Below are 23251 nucleotides of genomic sequence, written 5' to 3'. Positions count from 1 at the left end.
ACACTGTGGCACTGGCCATGGTTATTGATTGTCTGTCAGATTCTTGTCTCTTCCACTTTGCCTACACAGTGGGATGGAATTCCATAAATGTCTTGGCAGGTTGACAGCATATCTTGATAAGATATTAACCACCTCTGCAAAATATGCAGACTTTAGAAAAACAAGACGATACAGGAGATTCCAAGACCTTGATGTTTTCCTCTGTACAAGTCCCTAAGTTAAATTGGAATTAAGTGTATGTATAAAGATGGTCTACAAGATGTCCATCATAACTTGTTTACGTAACCCAAACTGTGTAAAAACTCTATAAATGTTCAACAACAGAGGTTCATCGGTTTCATTGTAGCATATGTGTACAACGAGATATTATGGTACATCAAAAAGCAAAATACAATTGTGTATTTGTCTCTATAAAAATATGTTAGTATATTGTATGTTTAAAGTAGGTTATAATTCATGAAGTATGAATCTATTGCATGAAGAGGAAATATATGTTTATATGAATAGCACATGTATATCTAATATATGCATATATATGCATATAAAAACATCTGGAAAGGTGTGAACCGAATTGTCTCCTATGGCTGTCTCTGTTGGAATAGGAAGTATGGGTAATTCAAATTTTCTGCTTTCTTGTGTGTTTGAGAAGGAGATTCTTTACTTTCTGATCTTTATGGAATGTGTAACAATTCTAGCTACTCAGAAAAAGAAAAGAAAAAAGAAGTGTTTCAAGTCTCCATTTGTGCTAACACTGGTTGAACATTTCAGGTGATTGTGAAGACAAGAACAGAGTATCAGCCTGAACAGAAGAACAAAGGAAAGTTCCGGGTGCCGAAAATCGCCGAATTTACGGTCAGTTTCTTTACACAAATTGTAAAGATAAGGCTGGCTTCAGCCAGCTCAAGACTCCTTGTGCTAGTAGAGCAGGTGTTACTGGCAAGTGGGAAATTACATAAGACTATTTCTGGAGGATTTCTTGAGGTCACACTATCTGGCTCACTAAGTCTAATCAAACAACAAAACCTCGCCTCATGAGGACTACTTATGTTCTCTTCTGCTCTGGAATGCTCGGATAATTTGAAAATTGATAAATGTGCCTCCTTCCTTCTTCCCCCACTGTCCCCATCTCTCTACATTTCCATCATAATCTCCTGGAAATGTGATGGAAATCTATTTTTAAAAACCCTCAAACTTTGGTCAGTGGATGTTTATAACAAAATACAAAAAAGACAAAGGGCAAAAAAAAGCTGGCTTCTTGGTGGGAAAAACCCAAATGGTTGACCTTTTGTTTCTTGGTGGAGGGGTTACTAGGAAGATTGATAAATATATATCATTGTGATAAGTCTCATGAAGGAGTCATGAGATATTCTCTGCAAGGATGAGGATAGAAACTTCAGGGGAGTACCGTGGAGTAGTCACTTAGGTAGCTGAGAAGAGCACAGCTTGTGCAAAGGCCCTGAAGCTGGTCCCAACTCTGAATAGGTATAAGTGCAGTGAGGTTAGGCTCTTAGAAGGGGGTAGGGAGTACCAGATATGAGATAGGAGAAGTGGGCAGATAGCAGACAATTCTAGGCTGTGTAGACTATATGGGGGAATTTGAGCTTTGTGCTAGAAGCATAAAGGAAGCCACCGAAGGACTTGAAGAAGAGAAGATACATGATTTAATTGGGTTTCAAATAAAGCACGCTGGCTTTTATGTGGTCCATGGACTGTAGATGGCAAGTGGGAATTTGGGGAGCTATTAGGCTATTGCAGTTATCCCAAGAGAAAGAGATGGTGGCTGAAACAAGAATGTTGAGCAGACAGAGAGACACGGGAAGACCTAAAAGATATTTAAGAGGCAAAATCAGCCATGATTTTACTAGATCAAGTGGTTCCTTAGATCGATATTGGAGCAGTCTGACTGGGTATGAGCCCTATTTCCACCTTATACCAGCCAAGCGGCCACCACAAGGCCACAAACCTCATGTATCAGATGGAGGTAATAGTAGGGTCACTGTGAGGGTCAAGGGCAGAAGACATGCAGGGTACTGTGATCTGTACATGGTAAGTACAAATGAACAGTAGCTCTTCAGTGTCAGCTGTGACTGGAGGCTTTGAAAATGAAAACAGCTCTTGGTCGGAGTACGTACGTGGATAAACATGTTGGTCTCTTCCCGTTGCTCCCTGTCTCCCTGCTAAATCTGGGTTAAGCAGTTGGCCCTGTGAGCCTGAGAGGGAGTGTGGCCCCTCTCTATGCATCCCTCGGAGTGTAGGAGTTCCCTGGATGCTGACGCCTGCTTTGAGGGCAGGGGCTGCCCTTATTTTTGTACTTCAGTGTCTGGCTCACAGAATAGGTCCTGTGAATATGGACCCAGCCTGAACTGCACACCTGCAAGAATGAGCTCAGAGATTCAGCGGGAGAGCTGGGGCACCTTGGTGCATAAAGTATATGCACTGGGCCAGAGAGTAAGCTGACCTGTGCTCCTGGCAACGGAGACCATTAGAAATACGCCCAGATTCACGTACAGGAATGTTTACTGCTGTGTTTTTTTTTTTTTTTAAGATTTTAATTATTTATTTGACAGAGAGAGATCACAAATAGGCAGAGAGGCAGCCAGAGAGAGAGGGGGAAGCAGGATCCCTGCTGAGCAGAGAGCCCGATGCGGGGCTCAATCCCAGGACCCCGGGATCATGATTTGAGCCGAAGGCAGAGGCTTAACCCACTGAGCCATCCAGGTGTCCCTGCAGGGCTATTTCTAAAATCAAAGTATTGGAAATAATGCTACATTTTCAACAACCTCCTCATGATTTTGTAAATAAGACCATAGCCATATGATGGACTATTTTCGCAGTTTGTCAAGGTTTCCTTTCTCTCAGAAAGTATTTCCTTTACTCTGAATTATGGGCTTCTCCGATATTTTCATCTTCTTTTTACTTTCTGGTACTTTCCAAATTAGATATGAGCATGCATGATTTTGATAATCAGAAAAAAGGTAGAATTATTTTTAAAAATTTATGTTTTTTACCAAATAACATGTTTCAAGCTTCTGATGGAATTATTCCTTATTTATCAGTTGCTTTGCAATGATGGTTATGAAGACACACAATAATTTGGGCAAATACTTCACAAGGAAAGTTGAGTGAAGAAAGCAGGGATTCAAACTGTGTGTTTTCCAGGATTGGAACTATGCAAAAAACCACAAGTAAACAGAGGAAAAAGGACATGGCAGAAATGCATCAACATATGCCATCTGGGGACGCCTGGGTGGCTCAGTTGGTTAAGTGTCTGCCTTCGGCTCAGGGCATGATCCCAGGGTCCTGGGATGAGTCCCCCCATCAGGCTTCTTGCTCAACTGGAAATCTGCTTCTCCTTTTGCCTGTTGCTCCCCCTGCTTGTGCTTTCTCTCTCTCTCTGTCTCTCTGACAAATAAATAAAATCTTAAAAACAAAACAAAAACAAAACATATGTGACTGCATTACAGCAGCGGTGTTGGATGATTTTTTTCTCTTCTTTGACCACTTTTGGTGATGTTGCTGTTTAATTATATAAATATTTATATTTATATGATTATACATATATTTAATTATATAAAATATATTTAATAAGTATATTTATATTTCTATGAAATAAATCATATAAATATTTAATCATATTTAATCATATTTAATGCCCACAAACCCTTGTAGGCATTTAAAGAGACTGATGGTAATCCTCCATTTCTCAAAGGGGAGCCATGGCTCGGAGCAGTGATGTGATCTGCTTCTCTAGCCAGCAAGTAGCCAGGCCAGCACTCAGAGAGGAGCCAGATCAGCCTTTCTGTTCAGCCGTGCACCTGCTGTAGCCTGTCACTCCCCATTCACCAGAACAGAAGTGAGTCAATTAAGAGAAAAGGAGGGATGCCTTCAGGCCTGGGGCTGCTGAAGCCCCCCATGCAGCTTGACTCGATTTGTCCTGGGGGTCAAGAAGGAAGGGTGTTGTGTTGTGTTTGGGGGCAGCAGTCCCTTGTCGGAACTGGCTGTCAGGGCTGAGCAGGGGGCCCTGCCACTCAGAACGAAATGGGAGGAACAGAGCAAATCCATTTGTTTACATAAAGCTGTAAGCATTCATTAGCCTTTTTTTGCTTTCTTAAAGAGAGCTGCCTCTGGGTTGTGTGGAGGATCTATCTGTTGGGATGAGCATGGCTTTGGGGGATAAACTGAAGGTGTGAAGTGTTGACTGCAACAAGGCTTGGGGGGCCCAGGTGGGCTGTTTTGAAGACAGAATTTATAGGACTTGCTCCTGGTGGGAAAAGGAGGGGGCAGTTAGAATACTCCTCGGTGTTTGGCTTGGCTGGCTGGGTAAGGGGATGCTGTCCACCGAAGTAGGAACTGGGGGCCTAGGTTGGGGACATGCATTGAGTGCGAGGTGCCTGGGGCATATGGGCCATGGATGGTGGCTGGGTCACCCTTGTATGTAAATGGCTGGGGCTCAGGATGAAGCTCTGTGCTGGAAACCCCGGGGGCTAGAAGTCAGAGAATTCCCAGTTAGCGTTAGAAGGTGTGATGCTGCCAAATAGTGGCCGGTCTGCCTTGTTCATGGCAGAGGGAACCTTGGGGAGGGCAAAGAAGTATCCGTCCCCCATGCCAAGAACCTCACAGGGGTGGAAAAACTTATTACCTCACATTTCAGAGCCGACCTGGACAGAACAGCTCCAAGCCTGCAAGAGAGAACGAGAGGAGAGAACGGTGGGGCGGGGGGAGATGAATTGAGAAAGACTGGCTAAAGAACTGACTGGATTTTTTGTCTTTTCTAAAACCAAGAAGGCTCTTGTGAGAAGTCACAGACTTGAGAAACTGTCCACCAGGCTACTTAAGAAGAAGACAGGAACATGAAGAGAGGTGCTCCTCCTTCTTTCTTGTCTTGGGAGCTGCATGTTACTCTAAAGCGGATTTTTGCCAAGAAAGGCGCTCTGCAGGGCACTGGTCCGTGCAGGACGCTGGTCTGCATGGGGTGCTGGTGCATTCATTATAAGGCAATTTTTCACTGTTTATCTATCTGCTGTGATCTACTCATTTCTTTGTCTTCCTGCTCTGCTCCTGACCTGTGATTGCTGCCTTATGTATGTTATCTCACTGAATGATCCCAGCACACGGGGCTGGGGGGCTCATTGCCCCCTTGCAGGTGAGGGATATAGACTCAGAGAGGCTGATCCTTCCCCCAAGTTCCACACCAGGAGGCTGTGTGGCTGGTCTGGGCTCCCAGACCCTACGCAGGAAGTCAGGAGTCTGGAAAAGCTGCTTGCAGTGGAATGGGAACGGGGCTACCGATGAGCAGCTCTCTGGGGATGGTACCCAGCCAGCTTCCCTGCCAGTTGCTCCTTTCCTCCTTCTCTTCCGTCTGGCCAGGGATGGGGCCTTGGCTCTCTGTCTCGGGCCTCTGCTCCACTAGCATCCCCTCCCAAGCTAACATGGGAAAAGACTTGGGGCAGTGCCAGAACCAGCCTCGCCAGGCTCTGTTGCCTCATCTGACAGCTGGCAGACTCCAGGCCCCTCTCCCTCCTGAAAGACTCCTATTACTGTACCTTCTTCTCTGTTCGCCCATCCTCTCATCGCCCAGCCTCATCCTGGATCCCTCTGCCTCCTTTGTCAGACTCTAGTCCATTCTTCTCACCACCGCAGAGGAGGATTCTTCCTAAAGCGCATATCCTATAAGGGCTTTGCCACCTTTAAAACCCTTCCACAGCACCTCCCCCCACCACCTGCCTCTCTCCAAAGTATTCTGACTGCCCAAAGCACTTCCTTACGACACTGTCCACTGGTTTTGTCTAACTCCCTGGTTTTGTTCATGCTGTCCCTTCCTGCTGGAATGCCTTTCCTGTCTTCACCACTGCACATATTCCCTACTCACCCCTCAACACCCAACCCAAATGGCTCCTGTCCTTTGCGGTCTTGCCAGCTGGCCCCATGGTCTGTCCCTCCTCCTTGGTTTCCTGCACCTGTTGTACAAGCCTCCGTTCTAGCACCAGCTACACAGTATTGACGTCATCAACCTACCGACTGACGTGGGACTGGGATGGTGTCTTTCTTGTCTTTGCACCCCAAGAGCCTAGCCAGTGCCCGACTACCTTAGGAACCAAAAGATGACTTTAATAACTGAACGAGTATGAGTAAACAAAAAAATCCCCCTGGCTGACCAAGAAACTCTGCATTTAAATAACACTGGAGCTCTGGCTGCCTCGTTTTCAATATCTTTATTTAAAATCAGTGCCTTATCTCTGTTCCTAAGCTTCTTGACGATGACACATTCTCATAAATGTCTTCTTCTTGATGCCACATTCTGAGGGAGGTGAGACCGCGTTTATACGTTTGCCATTTGCTTCTGCCAGCATTTCATCAAAACCCCAGGGGCTGTTTTCCTTGGGTGGGATTCTAATCTTTGTTGACAGCAGCAAATGGAGATAAGACATTTTACTTTATTATCTGTTGTCTTGGTTTTTATTGCTCTCCTATTTTAATTTTTTATTCTGAGGAACATTCTAGGTGAGTTATTAAAAACGTTGCCTGCTGGGTTAAGAGCAGAGTCATTATCTGGCATGGAAGGAAAAAATTTGCATCTGAGAAAGGCCCTTCTCATATTTGATGTTTATTATTGCATTTCTGGCTAGGGTTTTATTGAAAATCAGAATAAAGATGCTGGCCTATGTTTTTGTCTGGGTGCCTGATAATATATATATATTGTTATAAACTGATCATTGAAAAGCAAATGTGGCTTTTTTTTTTTTTTTAAACAAAAGCCCCCATGGTGCTGTCTCAGAAGGAATGTAATGTACTCAGGGTTTCAGTGAAGGCCTGGGTGGCTGGGTGGCTCAAGGACCACTCCACAGCCCAGTAACTGAAGCTGCTTTTAATTGCTGACTTTTCATGCTTGTTTATTCAAACAGACACTGGTGAGTAAACGCTGCAATAAAGCAAGTGACTTGTTAATATGTTGGATATATAAGAAGGTTGCTAGAGTTTAGTGAATATTCTTCTTTTCTATGGGACTTCTCCGCGGAAGCTGGAGCTGGCTTACACACTCTCCTGGGGGCCAGTTATGAAAAGTCTACAAGCCAGTAGTTAAGCCGTTGCAAGCTTGTAGCCAAACATAGTGGGAGTATTTACACCATGGAAATGGGCAAACATAGACAAATTTTCACCCCCACCCCCGAAGCAATAGGAAAGGAAATATGGAAGAAGGGGAATACATTGGTTGGGGATTTTTGTGAACTAAAGCAGCTGTAAAATGAGATAGTGATATCTACATTATAAGCCTGGTATGAGGGCTGAAATAGCAGAAACTAACACTGTCCCATGAGAGCTCAGTAAATGTAGCTGCTTCTTATACTTACACAGTAGTTACATTTCCGGGGAGTTGGTATCTGACCGGATGGAATGCATCTACCTAGATCAGGCATCAGTGGGAAGCTTGCCTCATGCCATCTCCGTGAGCCCTCCATCTCAACTGACATTGCCATGGCACACCTGTCCCTCCTTACTCACCCTTTCCACTGTGCTAGCTTTTGACCTTCCATCTCCATCCCACCCCTTCCACCCACCGTGAGCAACATCAGATTGGATCGTTGATCTTGCCTCCCCACTTCCTACAGGCAACACCATGAGGTCCTTACTATGGCATTGCAGACTTGTCGAAAGGTGTCCTTGTTGCTAGTTCCAGTCCCTGTGCCACTGACCTCCTACATCCTCGGAACTTCAGCCTTCTCTTACTTCTATAAAGCCACTATACCTTTTCCCACCTTCTGGTCTTTGCCTGCACAGTCTTCCTTCTTCTCTATTCCATGTTCTCTGATGACCCAGCTCAACTATCACTTACAGAAACCAGTCCTCAATTCCCCAAGTCATTTCTCATCTGAGAGTCTCAAGATCCCAGCATTACCCATGGTCCCTGTAGCTGTCTCTGCTTGGCAGAGTTCTCCGGCAACCTGGTTGGGTTGTTGACAGTAACACTGAAAGCAGGGCTTCATAATGTTTTCTTGAATCCCATGTGGGGGTAGTAAGAGGAAGATGTTTGGAGAAAGTAAAGCAGTATTTACAATTATTTGTAATTAATTAATAACTTTTATCTTATTGAACATCTGTATGTATCAGGTAGTTTGCTATTCAATTTCCATCTCATCTTTACTTTAACTCATGAAGGAGGCACCTTTTTTGATATACAGAGGAGAAAACTGGGGAGCAGAGAGGTTAGTTAAGGTACCTCAGATCACACAGCCAACAAGGGACAGAATCAGGCTTTTCTGACCCAGAGTGGTGTGGGTGACTATGGATGTTTTTGAGTGTATGTGTGAGTGTGTGTATGTGCTCTTTTGTCATAAGATATCTTCCAAATTGGGAAACCCTGCACATTTTGGGAATTGGCTAAATTACACTAAACTGAAAAGTGGTTGTTAGAATTCTAAATTTTGCTGCCTTTCCTTGCTATTTGCCAAGAATTAGGCTAATTTTGCTTTGGCTCTTTCCTTCTTTCTTTTCTTTGAATACACTATTTGGCCAAGCCCTGAAATGCATTGATCCAAAAAAGAAAAAAAAAAAGGAGAAGCAAAATTTCCCAAGGGAGAAATGCCATTTTCCTCACTGATTGCCATGTGGCTGGTCTCGTGGTCCCATCACACAGTGGGAGGGTTGATCTCCTGACTTTCTTGCTCTCTGGGCTTCCGCTGCTGCAATGCGTGATTATATTAAATGTGATTTTTAAAAAAATTTATGATGTTTAAGCTCCTGGAACTGTCAGAGGCAGACAGGTCCTAACAAAGTGACTGTATGTGCAGCTTGTGTGTCACCACCATGTTCTATAATTATAAGAAAACCAGTTGCCATAGCAACTGCCATAGAGGCCTAGCTTCCTCCTGGAGATGCTGACAAGCTCCTCAGCTCCGTGATCCGAGAAATTGGGAGGGAATTTGGTTCCCTGAGAACATTCAACTCTCACTTGGATGTTAATCGTGAGCTCACTCTGATTCTCCACAACTTGAACTCAGTCGTGTTATGCAATCTGACAGATGCAAGTTCGAATCTGATTCTAGAACTCACTGGCTGTTGGACCTTGGGCAAGTCACCTCACCTCCATGAGCCTCAGTTTCCTCTTTTGCAAAATGGGGATGCTAATGTCCACTTCGGAGGATTGTTGTAATGGTTATGTTTGTGGTGTACCTATCAGGGTCCCCTGATAAAATTAGATATGTTCCCCTTAACGGCTTCACTGTGAACAAATGAAAAATTAAAAATGCTGACTTAGAAAGGGTGGTTGTTCTAATAATAGTGGAATTACAGTAATAATAAGAATTTTGGTAACATTTATGGTTAGAAAACCAAATTCATAAATAAAACACTCTAGGATGAATCATGTATATGAGGGATAGAAAGAAAGAGGGATGGAAAGAGAGAATAGAGAGAGGAAAGATAAATGAATATACACCTAGGAGAAACTGACTTGAATGAAGAGTCTTCCGATTTTCTTTTTTAAACTACATTTCCTTGAAGCTAAGAAAAAGATCTCTAGTCTCCAAAAAATCTCTAACTTATGTTGGGAAATCTAGCTTCTATCTCAGTCTCTGGACCTCAGTTTTCCCATCTGTAAAATGAAGCAATCGGGTGGGATTGTCCACAAGGGCTTTCCTGTCTTTGATTTTCTTACTGTGGTTCTCAACCAGGGATGATTTTGCAATGAGGGGACATTTGGCAATGTATGGAGACATTCATATTCATCACAGCTGTGGCGTGTGTGTGCGTACTACTGACATTTAGTAGTTAGAGGGCAGAGATGCTGCCAAACATCCTGTAATGTCCTAGATGATCTCTACAATGAAAAATTATCCTGCCCCAAACGTCGTGGGTGCCAAGTCTGAGAAACACTGGTCTAGGACTTACCACCATGTTTTTTGTTCTAGAAACAGGAATCATGCCCCTGTCACCTCACTGAGATGTGTCAGATTTGTTGAATATTCAGTTTCTTATCCTAGCTATCTCCTGGAGATTTGAGGCCCTAGAAAAATTAGTTAAGGTAAAGACCAAAGACTTCACAAGATCCCAGGGGCTTAAGAAAAAATGGGATGGCCTTGGGAGGTGGGGAAAATGTGGTCATGTGAATTTTCTTTTACCTGGTTACTGCATAACTCTAAGCAGAACAAATATGATTGTTTCATGGGCAAACAAGGTGCAATTTTGGACCCATAATTAGCTTTATTGTTATTTCTCTATAGAGAATAAAAATAACTCTTTGTATATATTTCAACTGCACCCTCATTTCTAGCTTCAGCCTTTGATTTTGACATTTCAAGTCACAGCTAGTGTGTGTCTCTTCTCAGAGTCATTGTGATCCCTCCTTACTTGTGCTTAAAATCATTTTGAGGGTTCCACTGGCCTTCAGGGTGAAATCTGAACCCCTTTGTTCATTGTACCTGGTCCTCAGAAACTGTCTTTTGCTCATCTCTTCCTTCCTGCAACCAAACTCCTCCTGCCAACCCATATTACTCATGGAATCCTGGGCACACTCTGCCCTATCTCCTCCACTCTTCAGTTTAGCTGTTTCTTGCACCCTGGATACTTTTCTCTCCCCCATGGTCTAGTGCACACCTGTTCATCTCATTGGTCTGGCTCAAACATCACCTCCTGGATGAAGCCAGTCCTGGTAGCCCGTCCTCTCTTCCCTGTTGTCAGTTGTGGAACTGACCGTTTCCTCTGGGATCTTCCTCACTGGACAGAGTTTGTCAACTTGACCTCCTTTGTGCAGGTATTCCCTTACTTGGGATTTTCCATGGCCCTGTGAAAGCCTGGGCTCTTGGAGACAGATGACACCCTTGGCTGAGTTCTGCATCACCTAGAGCTATTAATCATGGGGTTTTGAAAACCATGGGTGGTCAGTAAGTTTTCTTTTTAAGCAAGAGTAACACATTTACATGTGCAAAATTCCCACAGTATAGAAAGGCATAAACTGAGGAATGTCTCCATTTCTCTCTTTTCGTAATTCTTCTCACCTCAAAAAACCCATCATCGATGTCTATGCTGTCCAAATTAGAAGCCTCTAGCCAGATGTGGCTATACTCATTTAAATTGATCAAAATGAAATAAAATTCAAAATTTAATTCCTCAGTCACACAAGCTGCATTTTGAGTGCTCAACAGCCACAGGAGTCCAGTGACTACCATATTGGATAGCTCAGATTTACAGTATGTTTCCATCATTGCAGAAAGCTCCATTGGATGGCCCAGGAGAGTTTATGTTCCCTTCTAGAGACATTTTCTACACGTCAGCATATATAGAATTATATACGCATGTATACATTTGATATCCTTTTTGTTTTCTCAGATGGGACCATTTCATATATATTCTTCTGTACCTTGCTTTTTTCTCTTAATAATATAGCTTAGAGATCCTTCTACATCAGTACATTGAGATCTTTTGTGTTCTCGTTAATGACTGTAGAATGAGGGTTTTCATAATCTTACTCAATCAGTCTCTTATTGTTCTAACTTTCAGTCGTTTGTCATTAAAAACCCTGCTGCAGTGAACTTCCTTGTGTGTGTATCTACACACACACACACACACACACACACACACACACACATGAGCACACACACACACTCCCACCCATCTTTCATATATTTTACAAGTATATTTGTAGGCTTTGAGAATTTTCATCTTATAAGCTTTGCCAAAGAGCCTGTGAATTTTCAATTTTTAATAGATTGGACCAAATTATCTACCAAAATTTTTCCGACCAATCTATACTTCCTCCATCATGGCTACAAGTGTGTTCTTCCCCACATTGCTAGTTTTAACAGTCTTTAAAAGCTTTACCAATTGGATATAGAGAAAATGCCACCTCTTCTTTGTTTAAGTGTGTATGTCTTTCATTATCAGTGAGATGGAGCCCCTTTCTGTGTAGCAGTTGACTGTGTGACCTTTGCTTCCTTACCCTATTTGGTTGGACCACTTGCTTTTCCTTCCTACAGATTTGTGTGGCCTCTTCCCAAAACTAAGAACTTAGTCATTCTCATTTATTTGGTGCTTTCTTAGTTGTCTTTTGCCTTTTGGTTTTGTTTATGGTGTAACTTCTTTTTTAAGCCTGCGGGATTTCCTACATTTGCTTTAACTTAGATTAATCACCAACTCCAGAAGGCATAAATGAAAATATTGATACATTTAACTCTATAAAAATCAAGGCCTTCTCCCACCCTAAACTCATGTTTTCTTCTAGTACTTTTATGATTTTATTTTCTATATTAAAATTTTGGTCAATTTGAAATTTGTACTGTAAGTAAGTGCAAATTACTGTGAGTAAGGTAGGAATCCAACTTTCTTTGTAAATGGCAGTTTGCCATTTTTTTCCACATTCATTAGTTAATCCTTCCACTCTCTGACTTGACATACCCCCATTTTTAGATAGTGCATTCCCATTTGTATTTGAGTTTACTTCTGGGTTCTCTCTTCTTCCTTTGATCTGACAATTATTTGATGTAAAAAATTGAGACAATACCAAATTGTCGCAATTACATGGTTTTGTTATTTATTATTATTTATTTATTATTTTTAAGTAGGCTTCACACCCAGTATGGAGCTCCATGTGGGGCTTGAACTCACAACCCTGAGATCAAGACCTGAGTTGAAATCAAGAGTCAGATGCTTAACCAACTGAGCCACCCAGGCCCCTCTTAATTACAAACTTTTATAATACATCTTATAATCTGTGTAAATTGTTCTTTCCTTAATCCTTCGACTTTTCAGAAACCCCTTACCCATTCTAGGATGTGTGCTTTTCCAGATAAATATATTTTTTAGGTTCTAAAAACTCATGCTACTCTTTCATTTGGGTTATAAGAATTTATAGATTAATTTGAGGAGAAGCTTCATCTTTAAAATACAGAGTCTATGTAGACACAAATTTAACTTTGCATCTGCTGAAGTCTTTTTTAGAGGTTCTAGTTGAACTTTAAAATCATCTTTATAGTTCTTATTAAATTTATTCCAAAATATTTACCTATTTTTTGTTGATATTTGTAAGAGGGACCTTTTCTTCCATTATATTTTATAACTGGTCATTATTTACACTTAACAAAAATGGTTTTGAATTTTATACCTTTACTTGTCACTACGTAGTTACTAACGTATCTTACTGTTTTTAATAATTTTTTGAAAAAATAATCCTTTGGGTTCTGTACATATATAATCTTTTGGGTTCTGTACAGATGATATTGGCATACCTATGCCAATATCAATATCTATGCCAATATCAATATCATATATCAATATATATGCCAATATCATCTGTCAATAATGCTGATATTGTTCCCCTTTCTGATATTTAGTTCTCTTGTGTTACTTCTTTGAAGATTGTTTTTAGACTCCTAATGTCATTTTCTTGTCTAATTGCATGGCTCAATACTTTCAAGTCTGCTATTTCTAACATTTGGCCATTTACACTTTAAAAAAATTTATTTTAGAGAGATGGAGGAGGCACAGAGAGAGAGAGAGGGAGAAAGAGTCTTAAGCAGACTCCCCACTGAGTGCAGAGCCTGATATGAGGCTCAGTCTCACAACTCTGAGATCATGGCCTGAGCTGAAACCAAGAGTCAGACACTTAACCAAATGTGCCACCCACGTGTGCCTTTGTCACTTACATTTTGATGTTTTTTTTTCTCCCTAAATGTCTTTTCTGCATGTATGGAGAAGGTCATATGGTTTGTCTTCTTTGACCTGGCATTATGAAAAATTATATGAGTAGATTTTTAACTACAAAGCCATTCGTACATGTCCATGTTTGGTCATGGTGTACTACTGGATTCTATTTGATAATATATTCTTTGGAAATTTTGCTTTAGTCATTTTGTGAATTTGTGTTGAGTAATTTTGTGTGTATGCTGTCTTTGTCAGTGTGGTACTATTATGTGCCTTTGTAAAGAAAATGTATATGCCTTTTTCTTTCTCGATGCTCTAGAAAATTTCAAGGAATAGAGAAATATCGTTTCTTTCAGTTTTTTTTTTTTTCCCTAAGAATGAACACATAAATTCATCTGGCTTAGTGTTATTGGGAGGGTGTGGGTAGTTATCAGTATATATGTGAAGAACTAATAAGCAAATTTCATTTGTACCCAGCTTCCTCTCTAAAGCCTTGAAAGCTTATCTTATCTTTTGAAATGCGTTCATTGTCATTCTCTTGATTGTAATTCCCTTCAGCAATATTTCTCTAAGTGGCCCCATTCAGTCAATAAATATTTACAGAATAGACACCATGACCCAGGCCTTGGGGTAGGTGGTGTGGGTGATTCATGGAGGTACCAGACTTGGCGGACGATCTTATATTCCCAGCATCCAACTGAAACCTCCATTTCTGTGCATTTATTTGATTTTAAAGCAACATCATTTATCATTGAATATTAATAGAGCTCAGGGCTCTGTATTTACAGTTTCCCCTTTAGGCATACAAGAATTATTTTTGGCTGTAGAGTGCAACAGCTCATTCCATCACATGGCAAATTGTCTTTCCTCTTCTTGGGCTGGAGCGTGCTGTCTTCCGTCTCTGACTCGGGTCTTCCGAGCAAGGCCATGCTGATTGTCCACAGGTAGAGCTCCTGGTATTACCTCTCTTTACTTCTCTGAGCTAAGTTTTTTTTTTTTTTTTTAAATCAAACCTGTAAAATGGAGATACCAAACTTGTTTGGTGATACATGGATGGGAAAGCATTGGTAGTGTCAAAATGCAATGGACACCCAGTAAACCTGAATTTATCTCCTTATTTTGGTATTTTCCCAAATACCCAGCTCAGTACTAGACTATGAAGAAGGTACTCATGGAATATGTGTTCAGGTCTAGATTATTTTTAGAGTCCTTGACTGGTCTTCCTACCTCCCAATTTTACTACCTCCAATTCAATTTCCATCCAAAATGCCAGAGTAATATTTAGTGCTTGAATGGAACCACATCAGTAAACACTGGAGAGTAAACATAGGTTAGCTCTCTGGTTCTCCCAGTAAACTCTAGTCTGACACTGGGCTCCTTCTTGAGCTTGTTTACCTTTAAAGCTTCCTCGTTCACCATCACGTACCGTCCACACCCCCATATCTCTGCACTGGCTGTTCTCTCTGCCCGTATCACCTTTCCCCACATCCTTCCAGGCTGGCTCAAGAACCCTCTTGCCCGGTGCGGTCTTCATCACAGCTTGTCTTCTAAGGGGCTCCCCTGAGGGTGGAGACCACGTGTCTGTCATCTCTGCGTCCCATGTGCCTGGCCCTGGGTCTGCTGTGGACTGGGTGTTCTGCCAGTATCTGTTGTCAGGTGTGTGATTAGTCTTTGGGTTACATAGTAAAATATGAATGAGGTTTTCTCCGTTTCAGTTCTCAGAGGAGCCCTGGGGAAATAGTTCTTTAAAACACGAAAATGAGGCCAGGAAAATCAATTGCATTTCTCGGATGCAGGAGATGACGGAAATGCGTGACTTTCCTGAGCCTCCAGGGCACAGCACTATAATGGGGAGTCGGAGGCACCTTTCATTTAACGTGGATTTCAAGCAGGGCCCAGGCTGGAACTCACCAAACCATTCAGCCACCCACTGCTCATGAAATTCAGATGCAGGCTTGCTTGAAAAGCCCCCGAGATGCCTTGCACAGCTCCTTTCTTCTTTTTAAGTAATAATGAGCTGGCTGGGCAGCCTTGCCAATGATTTTACAGTTAAACGCCTACGCTCCAAGATACCTCCTTCAATAAGTGGATGGGGCGAAAAGGTCAGTGAAGAGACAGGAGGGTGAATATTGACAGAGTGTCTTCTGGGTTCCAGGCACTGGGCTTGCTGTCTTTATCATATCCTGGACCTTCCTAACTGCCCTGTGATGGGGACATCACTGTAATCACTCCCTTTGCACAGAGGACAAAACAGAGGGTGAGAGAGAGGTGACTTGTCCAAGGCCACACAAGTCAGATAGGAGCCATTTGTGTATCTTCGGAGCAGTCAGTTTTCTTGTCTTTCTCCGTTCCGTCTTCCCCTGCTTCCTTCCTTCTTTCCCCCTCCTGCCTTCCTCCCCCCCCCCTTCCTTCCTATCTATCGTCTGGACTCTGAATGTTCTAACAGATCCAGTTCCTTTCTTTTGTCAGGCTCTAGTAAACACTGAGCCCATTTTTGCCCCCTGCTCTGAGTACAGGCACTGTTACAACACCTGCTTCCAATTTATGCCCATCTTTGTTTCTTCCACTTACTTCATTACTATTTTCCTCATCTGTGAAATGCGGATAATCATCGTAATCCCTAGCACAGAGGACTGTTGTGTGAAGACGCAACATTATCTGGAGAAACCAGATAAAGTCCTCAAAGCAGAACTTGGCACATTGGGAACATTCAGTGAATAGTAGTGATTACTAAATCATGTAACTCAGAAATTGCCCTAAATCATTTCTGGAAAAAGATGGGGAGGGTGTAATAAAAATCAGACGAATGAAACTAGTAAGGTGCCTTTATTTACTCGGCACAGATTTTATTGAACACCTACTGCAGTGAAGCCCTGGCCCGGTACAAGGGCTGCCAAGATGAATCCTTGAGGCTGGAGACCCTCGAGGAACAGACAGCACAGGACCAATATCCAACCGGTTTGCTTAGCCATGGAACCTGTCACTGTGAACATCCCACACTCTATATCTTCTGCCCTACTTGATTTCTGTGTCTAGGAAGCTGCCCTGACCTAAACCTCACTCCCAACACTTTGGTTTTCTGCAGTCCGGCAAAGAACTGCATTGAGGAAATGACACTGGCCCTTCACTCTGGGTCACGATGCCCGACTCCTCCAACCAGGACTGCTGGGAGGGGTCGGGCCCGGGTCGCCATTGGATAAGCCACAAACAGGGACCCAGATTGCAATCTCCTTAGCGAACTCAGCAGTGGGATGATAATTTCTTTAGGCTCCAAGCCCTTGCTTTAGTGTTCTATAGAGAGGTCTTTCTGCAGCCCTGCAGGCTGGCTGTGCGCTCAACCTTGTGTGTCTGCTGGGTGATTTGCTTGCCTTTGTAGAGTCAGAGCAATTTTTAAGGGACATGCGTTTCCATTATTTGGTGTCAGGGAGAGTGGGCGAAATGCAAGGGTCTGATTCCTGCCCCGAGAACACTATGCAAAAGTTAATTAAGGCTCTGACTCACCAGACCATTTTGATGAAATTAAGAGGTTCAGCTAAGCGTTGGCTATTTCAGTGACAGGAAGTCAAGCAGTTGGCTCTGTAGGCGACTGCTTAAGGAATATATTTCAGTAATAATGACAGTAATGATATCCAACATTGCTGGGCACTTTACATCCAGTGTCTTTGGGAGTCCTTCCAATGTGTCTGGTAGGTAGTGTCATGAATTTCCATTTTTGCAGATAGGAGATAGAGGCTCAGAGAGGTGGTACTACTTGCTTAAGGTCACACAGCCAGAAAATGGTGGAGCAGAGACTAAATCCCAGGCCAGTCTGGTGTCAGAGCCTGGCTCCTTCTCCTGCCTCCCACTGCTCCCTTTTTAAACCCCTGCATCCCAGTCCCTGCAGAGCCAAAACTGAATTGCTATGCCCCTTGCACCCTGATCCTTTGGAAGCCTTTTGTTTTCTTCATAATAAATTAAAATCGTGATCACGGCAGCAGTAGATCAACATCGTGTCCTATCCGCCCAAAGCCCATTTGCCTGCATGTTGGGACAGATTTGTAGCTGCAATCACTCCTTGTGGAAGCAGCAAGGTTTGTGTGACATCTTAATTTACTGAGCTTCCCTGGGTGCCCAAGAGCCCTGGCAAGATTTGCGAGGGTCTCCTTGTCTGGACCATACTTACAAAATGCAGGCGAGTGACAAGGTTGCAGGAAAAGCTCCAGGGCTCCCCTTGTTCAGCAGCCCAAGCAGGAAAAAGGCCCAGGTGTGCTGAGCAAATGTTAGAAGGCCTTGACCTAGCCTTGCTGTGGGACGCTGGGAAGTGCCCTAGCTTGACCTCAATAAGACAGGGACAATAACAACTTCATCAAACAGTTGTGTGGACTCGATCAAGCAACGGGTGCAAAACCCTGTGCCTGGCTCACAGCAGAGGCTTGATAAATGTTAGGTCCTTCTTATCCACACCTGCAAATTCCCTTCCTTCCCTGGGGTAGAAGGTGCTGGGCCTCTCTGGAGAGGTTTTGTGGACACATGCTCCGGACCCCTTGAATCCCCCCCACCTGTCCTGTGCAGTAATTAGTCTTTTCCTTCATAGGACTAATTGGGAGCAAGCCCTGTTTTCAACCTTTGCTGCTATCTGACCCTGAACCAGTGACTTTTTGGAACCTTATTTCCTGTAAAATAAGATTTAAAAGACTAATTTTATAAGGGCACATTTAAAAGGCATAATAAAAGAAAACAGTTTTGTGTCTGCTGCCCCCAATTTGAACACTGGGAAATTTCACTTAAAGTTCAGGACCTCTGTGTTTTCTTGAAAAAGCAGAAGATCAGCTGTGATAGGCCCTCCTTCCTGTCCTTGATGCCACTTTCCTGGGGCCGAGCGGCTGCTGTCCCTGGTGGGATGTGCTCCCTCCAGTGCCCTTGCCCTCTTCCCACATTTATGTTGCTTGTCTGTTCTGTGCTCACACCTAGTGGGAGACTAGGAAACGTTGACTCCCTGCCCCTGGATACATCGTTTAGATCAAGTTGCATTTGTTTATGTCTCTCTTCTACATTTGTATTTATCAGCTTAGAAAGACACAACCTTGTGAAGTAGGGCCTCAGCCTCTCCATCCTATAAAAACATCACCGTCTTAACATACTCTGGTCCAAAACAAACCATGGTTTGAACTTCTGAAATGCAAAATACTTTGGGAGGCCAGAGATTTGTCTCCCACAGAAGCTGGGCCACCAGACCCTCCTTTCTTCTTTCTGAGGATTATGCCAACAGCAAATTACATTGAGAAATAAGCTTCTGCTTTGGAATGTTCCAGTTTAAATTGTGCTTTTTCTTTTTCAAGCCTCCCACAGTTATTAATGAATTCCTGGCTTGAGCTGGGTCGACACGTGGGCACATTCTTCCTTCTGTGGGGGAATTCCCCTTCCTGGGTTCCAAAAGAGAGTCTCGAATCATTGTTCATATAAAGTTTGGGGCCACAGAAGTTTCCTTTTTCTTTCAAAAGGCAATTTACTGAGCGGGATTCATTTGGAGTCCTAGAGAATAGGCTTCTTTAATGGGTTTTTGGGGGCTTCCACAGGGAGCTGATCTAACAATGTAATAATTCCATCTTTTTGGTTTAGGGATGGAGAGAACCTTTGTCTTCCACTCTACTAGCGGCCACTCCAGAGGAAGTAGTGTGAGTGGAAGGTACACAAGCCTCTGGGGTCAACCTGGGTTCAAATTCTGCTTCTTAATTCATTATTTGAGTTTAACTAGGCAAGCGATTTACCTTCTTCGGGTCTTACGTTCCTCATTTATAAAACAGGAAAACTGAGAAGACCTACAATATAGGGTTGATTTTAAAAAGTTATCAAGAAGAAATAAAGTCAAAACAGCCAACTGTATTTAAATACTCTTACTGCCCATCTTAAACCTTTCCAATGAAATCATCTTGGATGTGGAAGCATGGCCCTGAAGCACAGCCAACTCCCTCTCCAGGAACTGACTCCAGTGAAGGAATTAAACAGAGCATGGGAGTGAACAAAACACGCGCTTATTCTCCAGACCTCTTCTGCCCCATCAGGGTTAGCATTTCTACCCCAGAGGTACTATGACAGAAATTGTTCTGCCCTCCACTGAACATGCACTGCTCCAGAGCAAAGCTGGGCTGGTGATCTGTAAGATCGCATGGTACCTTTAAGTGCTCCTGGGAGCTAGGGAATCACTCCCATCTTTAGGCAGAGAACCTGAGGCTTAGAGATGTCATAGAACTTGCCCAAAGCCATGCAGAAAGCAGGGGGAGGAGCTGGAAGTGGAGAGGGATGTCTGTTTTGAGTTCACACGGGCCTCTGGTTGGCCCCTACTACTAGTGATGGGGACACTAGTGATGGCTGTCTTCAGTCTTGTCTGGATAGTTCATAAAACCCAAACAATTCTTTTCCTTCTGATTAGGCTGAACAGACCCATGAAGACATCAGAGGTCTTTGTTTTGGTCATTCTGAAAATCTCTCATTCACAGGTATGTCCTTGAGTTCAAGGAATCTAAAATAGGAGAATGAATCCATTAATATTCAATGAATGCGGTTTGTTTGGCATGGGGAAAAAAAAAATCATTCAAAGCATGGAACTGTGGGACAGTCAAAGGAAATCAGATTTTAAACCTGGACACATCTTTATTTTGAGCCCAGGCGTTGGGCTCAGTATTTCTGCACAGTGATCTCATTTTATCCTCCCCCTGGTGCTTCGAAGTAGTTATTATAATCCCAATTTCCAGATGAGAAAGCTGAGGCCTGGGAAATCTAAATGGGACCACCAGTGCCTTTCTCCCTCTTTATCAGGACGGAATAGACTGATGATAAAGTGTTCCTCCTGGGGCCACACTAAAACCTCCGTGGCTGACTTGGGAATATTTGGGTCTCGAGGATGGACTCAGCTCCTAGGTGTGACCTAAATGTGAAACTGGGGAGCATCCTGACTGGGCCATGTGACTGTGGAGTCAGCTTACGTACCCACATGTGTACTTCACCGAGAGCTGGGAAGACAAATATTTCAGTGCCAGAATCCTTCCACTTTTTTCTTCTGAGGCTCCCTGCCAAGGACGTCTGTAGGGAAGGAGGCAAAGTACCCCTGGAGTGAGCCAACATCCTGAGAGACAGCTTCTTCTGTGAGCAAAGTGGGCTTGAGGCTATGGGTGGGAGGTCTCGGACAGTCTCTGGCTTCTCATCATGGCCTGTGCACCCTCACCCCAAGGAGGGAGCATGTACTGCATTTTGAGAAAAGGGCCATCCAAAGCACAATCGCCACCACCAGAGGGAGGAACACGAAAGCTGGAAGATAGGAGAGAGTGTGTTTGTTCCCAAATCCCAAGGTCAAATCCTAAGGTCAGGCTCACCCAGTGATGACCTGACCTGGGTCAAGAGGCCACAAGGAGAGGAGGTATATACTCAAAAAGAGATGGCACAGGCTCCTCCTGGTCAGGAAGAAGAAGACCTTTACCCCATCCTGATCCACGAGGCAAGAAGTAAAGAAGCAATATTCGGGGGCTTGAGCTGGAGAGGCAGGAGCCTGGAACCTGGTGCCTGTCTTTAAGGCATGGGGTCCATAGTAAAGCATGGGCATTCCTGCCAAGCTCTGAGAAATGAGGTCCACAGTGCTTCTCCTTTAGGGGAACCAGAAAAGGGGACAGTGAGGGGAGCTGTACTGGAAGTCTCTGAGACCATCCCCAGGCTGGTGATTCACAAGCAGGACTCCCAGGACCCAGTATAGGGCTGTACTCAGCACTATGCTTAATTACAGTGAAAAGGAGACAAGGCACAGTCAGCAACGGAGAAAGGACCCAGTAAGGCACAGACTTCCAGTCTCCTCTGCTCATGGAGTCATGCTGGACGTAGCTCCTCCAGCAACGAGTTGTAACATGCAGGGAATGGCGTCTACCAGGCAACTCCCAGGGTTCTTACTGGAAGCTGGTCATGTAGGCAGCCCGTCCCCTGCATGTACCCATATTCCAGACTCCCAGAAGGAAGTCAGGTGGTCAGCATCACCCATGCTCTCTGTGTAGGATAGGCACAGTGAGCCTACTCTTACTGGTTCTGGAATGAGCCAGTTCCCAGGCACCAGCCAAGTGCCTGCCTTGCAAGTAGACCTTCCAGAGGTAGAGGTCTCAGACTTGGAGCTTTGACTCTTTTTTGGGCATCTCTTTCCCAAGACTCCTCCAGGTGGGGAGGCGCACATGTCTGTGTGTCTATGAGTCTGTGTGGGGCGGGAGGGGAGAGGAGGTAGAAGATGCGGGTACAGATTCCTTCCTTCTCCTGGACAAAGGCAGCAAATTGAGGAGAGGAGCTGAAATGACGCCTCCCCCAAACACAGCTGCTTCCTGTCCCAGGACCCTCTGCTATGGGGCCACTGTGGCATTGGTAGGCCTGGTTTCTCACCCTTGCAAGGTTTATAAGAAGACGTGGGGCGGCTTATCTGCCTCTGAATCCCCACCGGCATTCCTAGGGGTGCCATGCATTGGAACATGAAGGGTGAGTTCCAAACCAATTTTGCTGACCAAACCAATTTTGCTGACCCGATTCTCTCTTTCTCTCTTTTAAAATCAACTCTTCTGCCAAGAAAGGGGATTGAGGAATGAAAGTAGCTAATGGAACTGCTATTTGGGCTGCAGGGCCAGCGTCTCCATGGAGATGGGGCTGCAGGCTGAGTGTAGACGAGGGTTGGCTGGGACGCCGGGAGATGGCTGTGTGCCTCCGACTGTGGCTATGAGGTGCATGGAGGACCCCCTGGCTGGACGAGACCTGCCCTACTCTGCTTGGGCCGGCTCCAGGTGTAGCTGAAGCAAATGGGTGTGAGTCCTTCACAGATCCCTCCTGTGTTCTCTGTGGCAGGACCAGGACAAGAACTAAGGCAGGTCACAGAGGCATGGCCCCTGCCCCTGGAAAGTTCCTGGTCTAGTGGGGTAGGCTGATGGGGCAAGAAGTTGTGACAACACAGAGTGCTAAGTGACCATGCCTAGAACCCAGCACCTGGAGGCTTCAGAGTGGCCTCACTCCTGAGGGAAAGGTCTAGGAAAGCTTCCTGTATGTCCAGGGGGAAGGCAGTGGAAAGGCATGTCAGTAGCAGGAAGCCTAAAACTTTCAGGAACTAATGAGAGAGAAAGGGACTGTGTGTGTGTGTGTGTGTGTATTTGTATATCTGTGTGTTGGTGCATAGGTTTCCATGTGTGTCTATGTGTGTGTGTGTGTCTACATGTGTCAGTATGTTGGTCTGTGTGAGTGTGTGTGTGTGGGTCTGTGTGTGTGAGTGAGGGTTTCTGGGGCAAGGTCAGCACAGGGTTCCTGGGACAGGTCAGCAGAGGCCAGATGATGAAGACAGTACAGTGCTGAGGAAAGACAATGTGTTTTGGATCCAAACAGATCTGGCTTCTAGGTCTTGCTTCACTACTGATGGGCTGGAAAACTCTGGAAACTTACCCAGTACCTACCTGCAACCTTCAGGTTCATTGTCTAGAAAGCAGGAATAGCAACCATACCCACTTTCTGGGATACTGGATAGGACTGAGTCAGCTAATATTTGTAAAGTGCCGAGTATCTGTCAGTCAAGGATGTGAGCTCCTTGATCTCTTCTCTTGGAGGCCAGGCAAAGAGTTTTGGTCTTTGCCTTGAT

The 23251-nt window shown here is 44.1% G+C and overlaps 1 protein-coding gene across 1 annotated transcript in view; it reads left to right on the top strand.

Moving 5' to 3' along the window:
• The window catches only part of NSG2 (neuronal vesicle trafficking associated 2), a 52462-nt gene that overhangs the window by 15831 nt on the left and 13380 nt on the right, over nucleotides 1-23251 (top strand). Inside the window, exon 3 of the mRNA XM_082725852.1 lies at nucleotides 769-852. Within this exon, the coding sequence (XP_082581978.1) occupies nucleotides 769-852 (84 nt within the window). The remainder of the gene's footprint in view (nucleotides 1-768; nucleotides 853-23251) is intronic.

Source organism: Mustela nivalis (assembly GCF_964662115.1).
Source record: "Mustela nivalis genome assembly, chromosome: 3".
NCBI classification, from domain to species: domain Eukaryota; kingdom Metazoa; phylum Chordata; class Mammalia; order Carnivora; family Mustelidae; genus Mustela; species Mustela nivalis.
The sequence above is the reverse complement of the archived record's forward strand: the minus strand, read 5'-3'. Positions and strand labels throughout refer to the sequence as shown.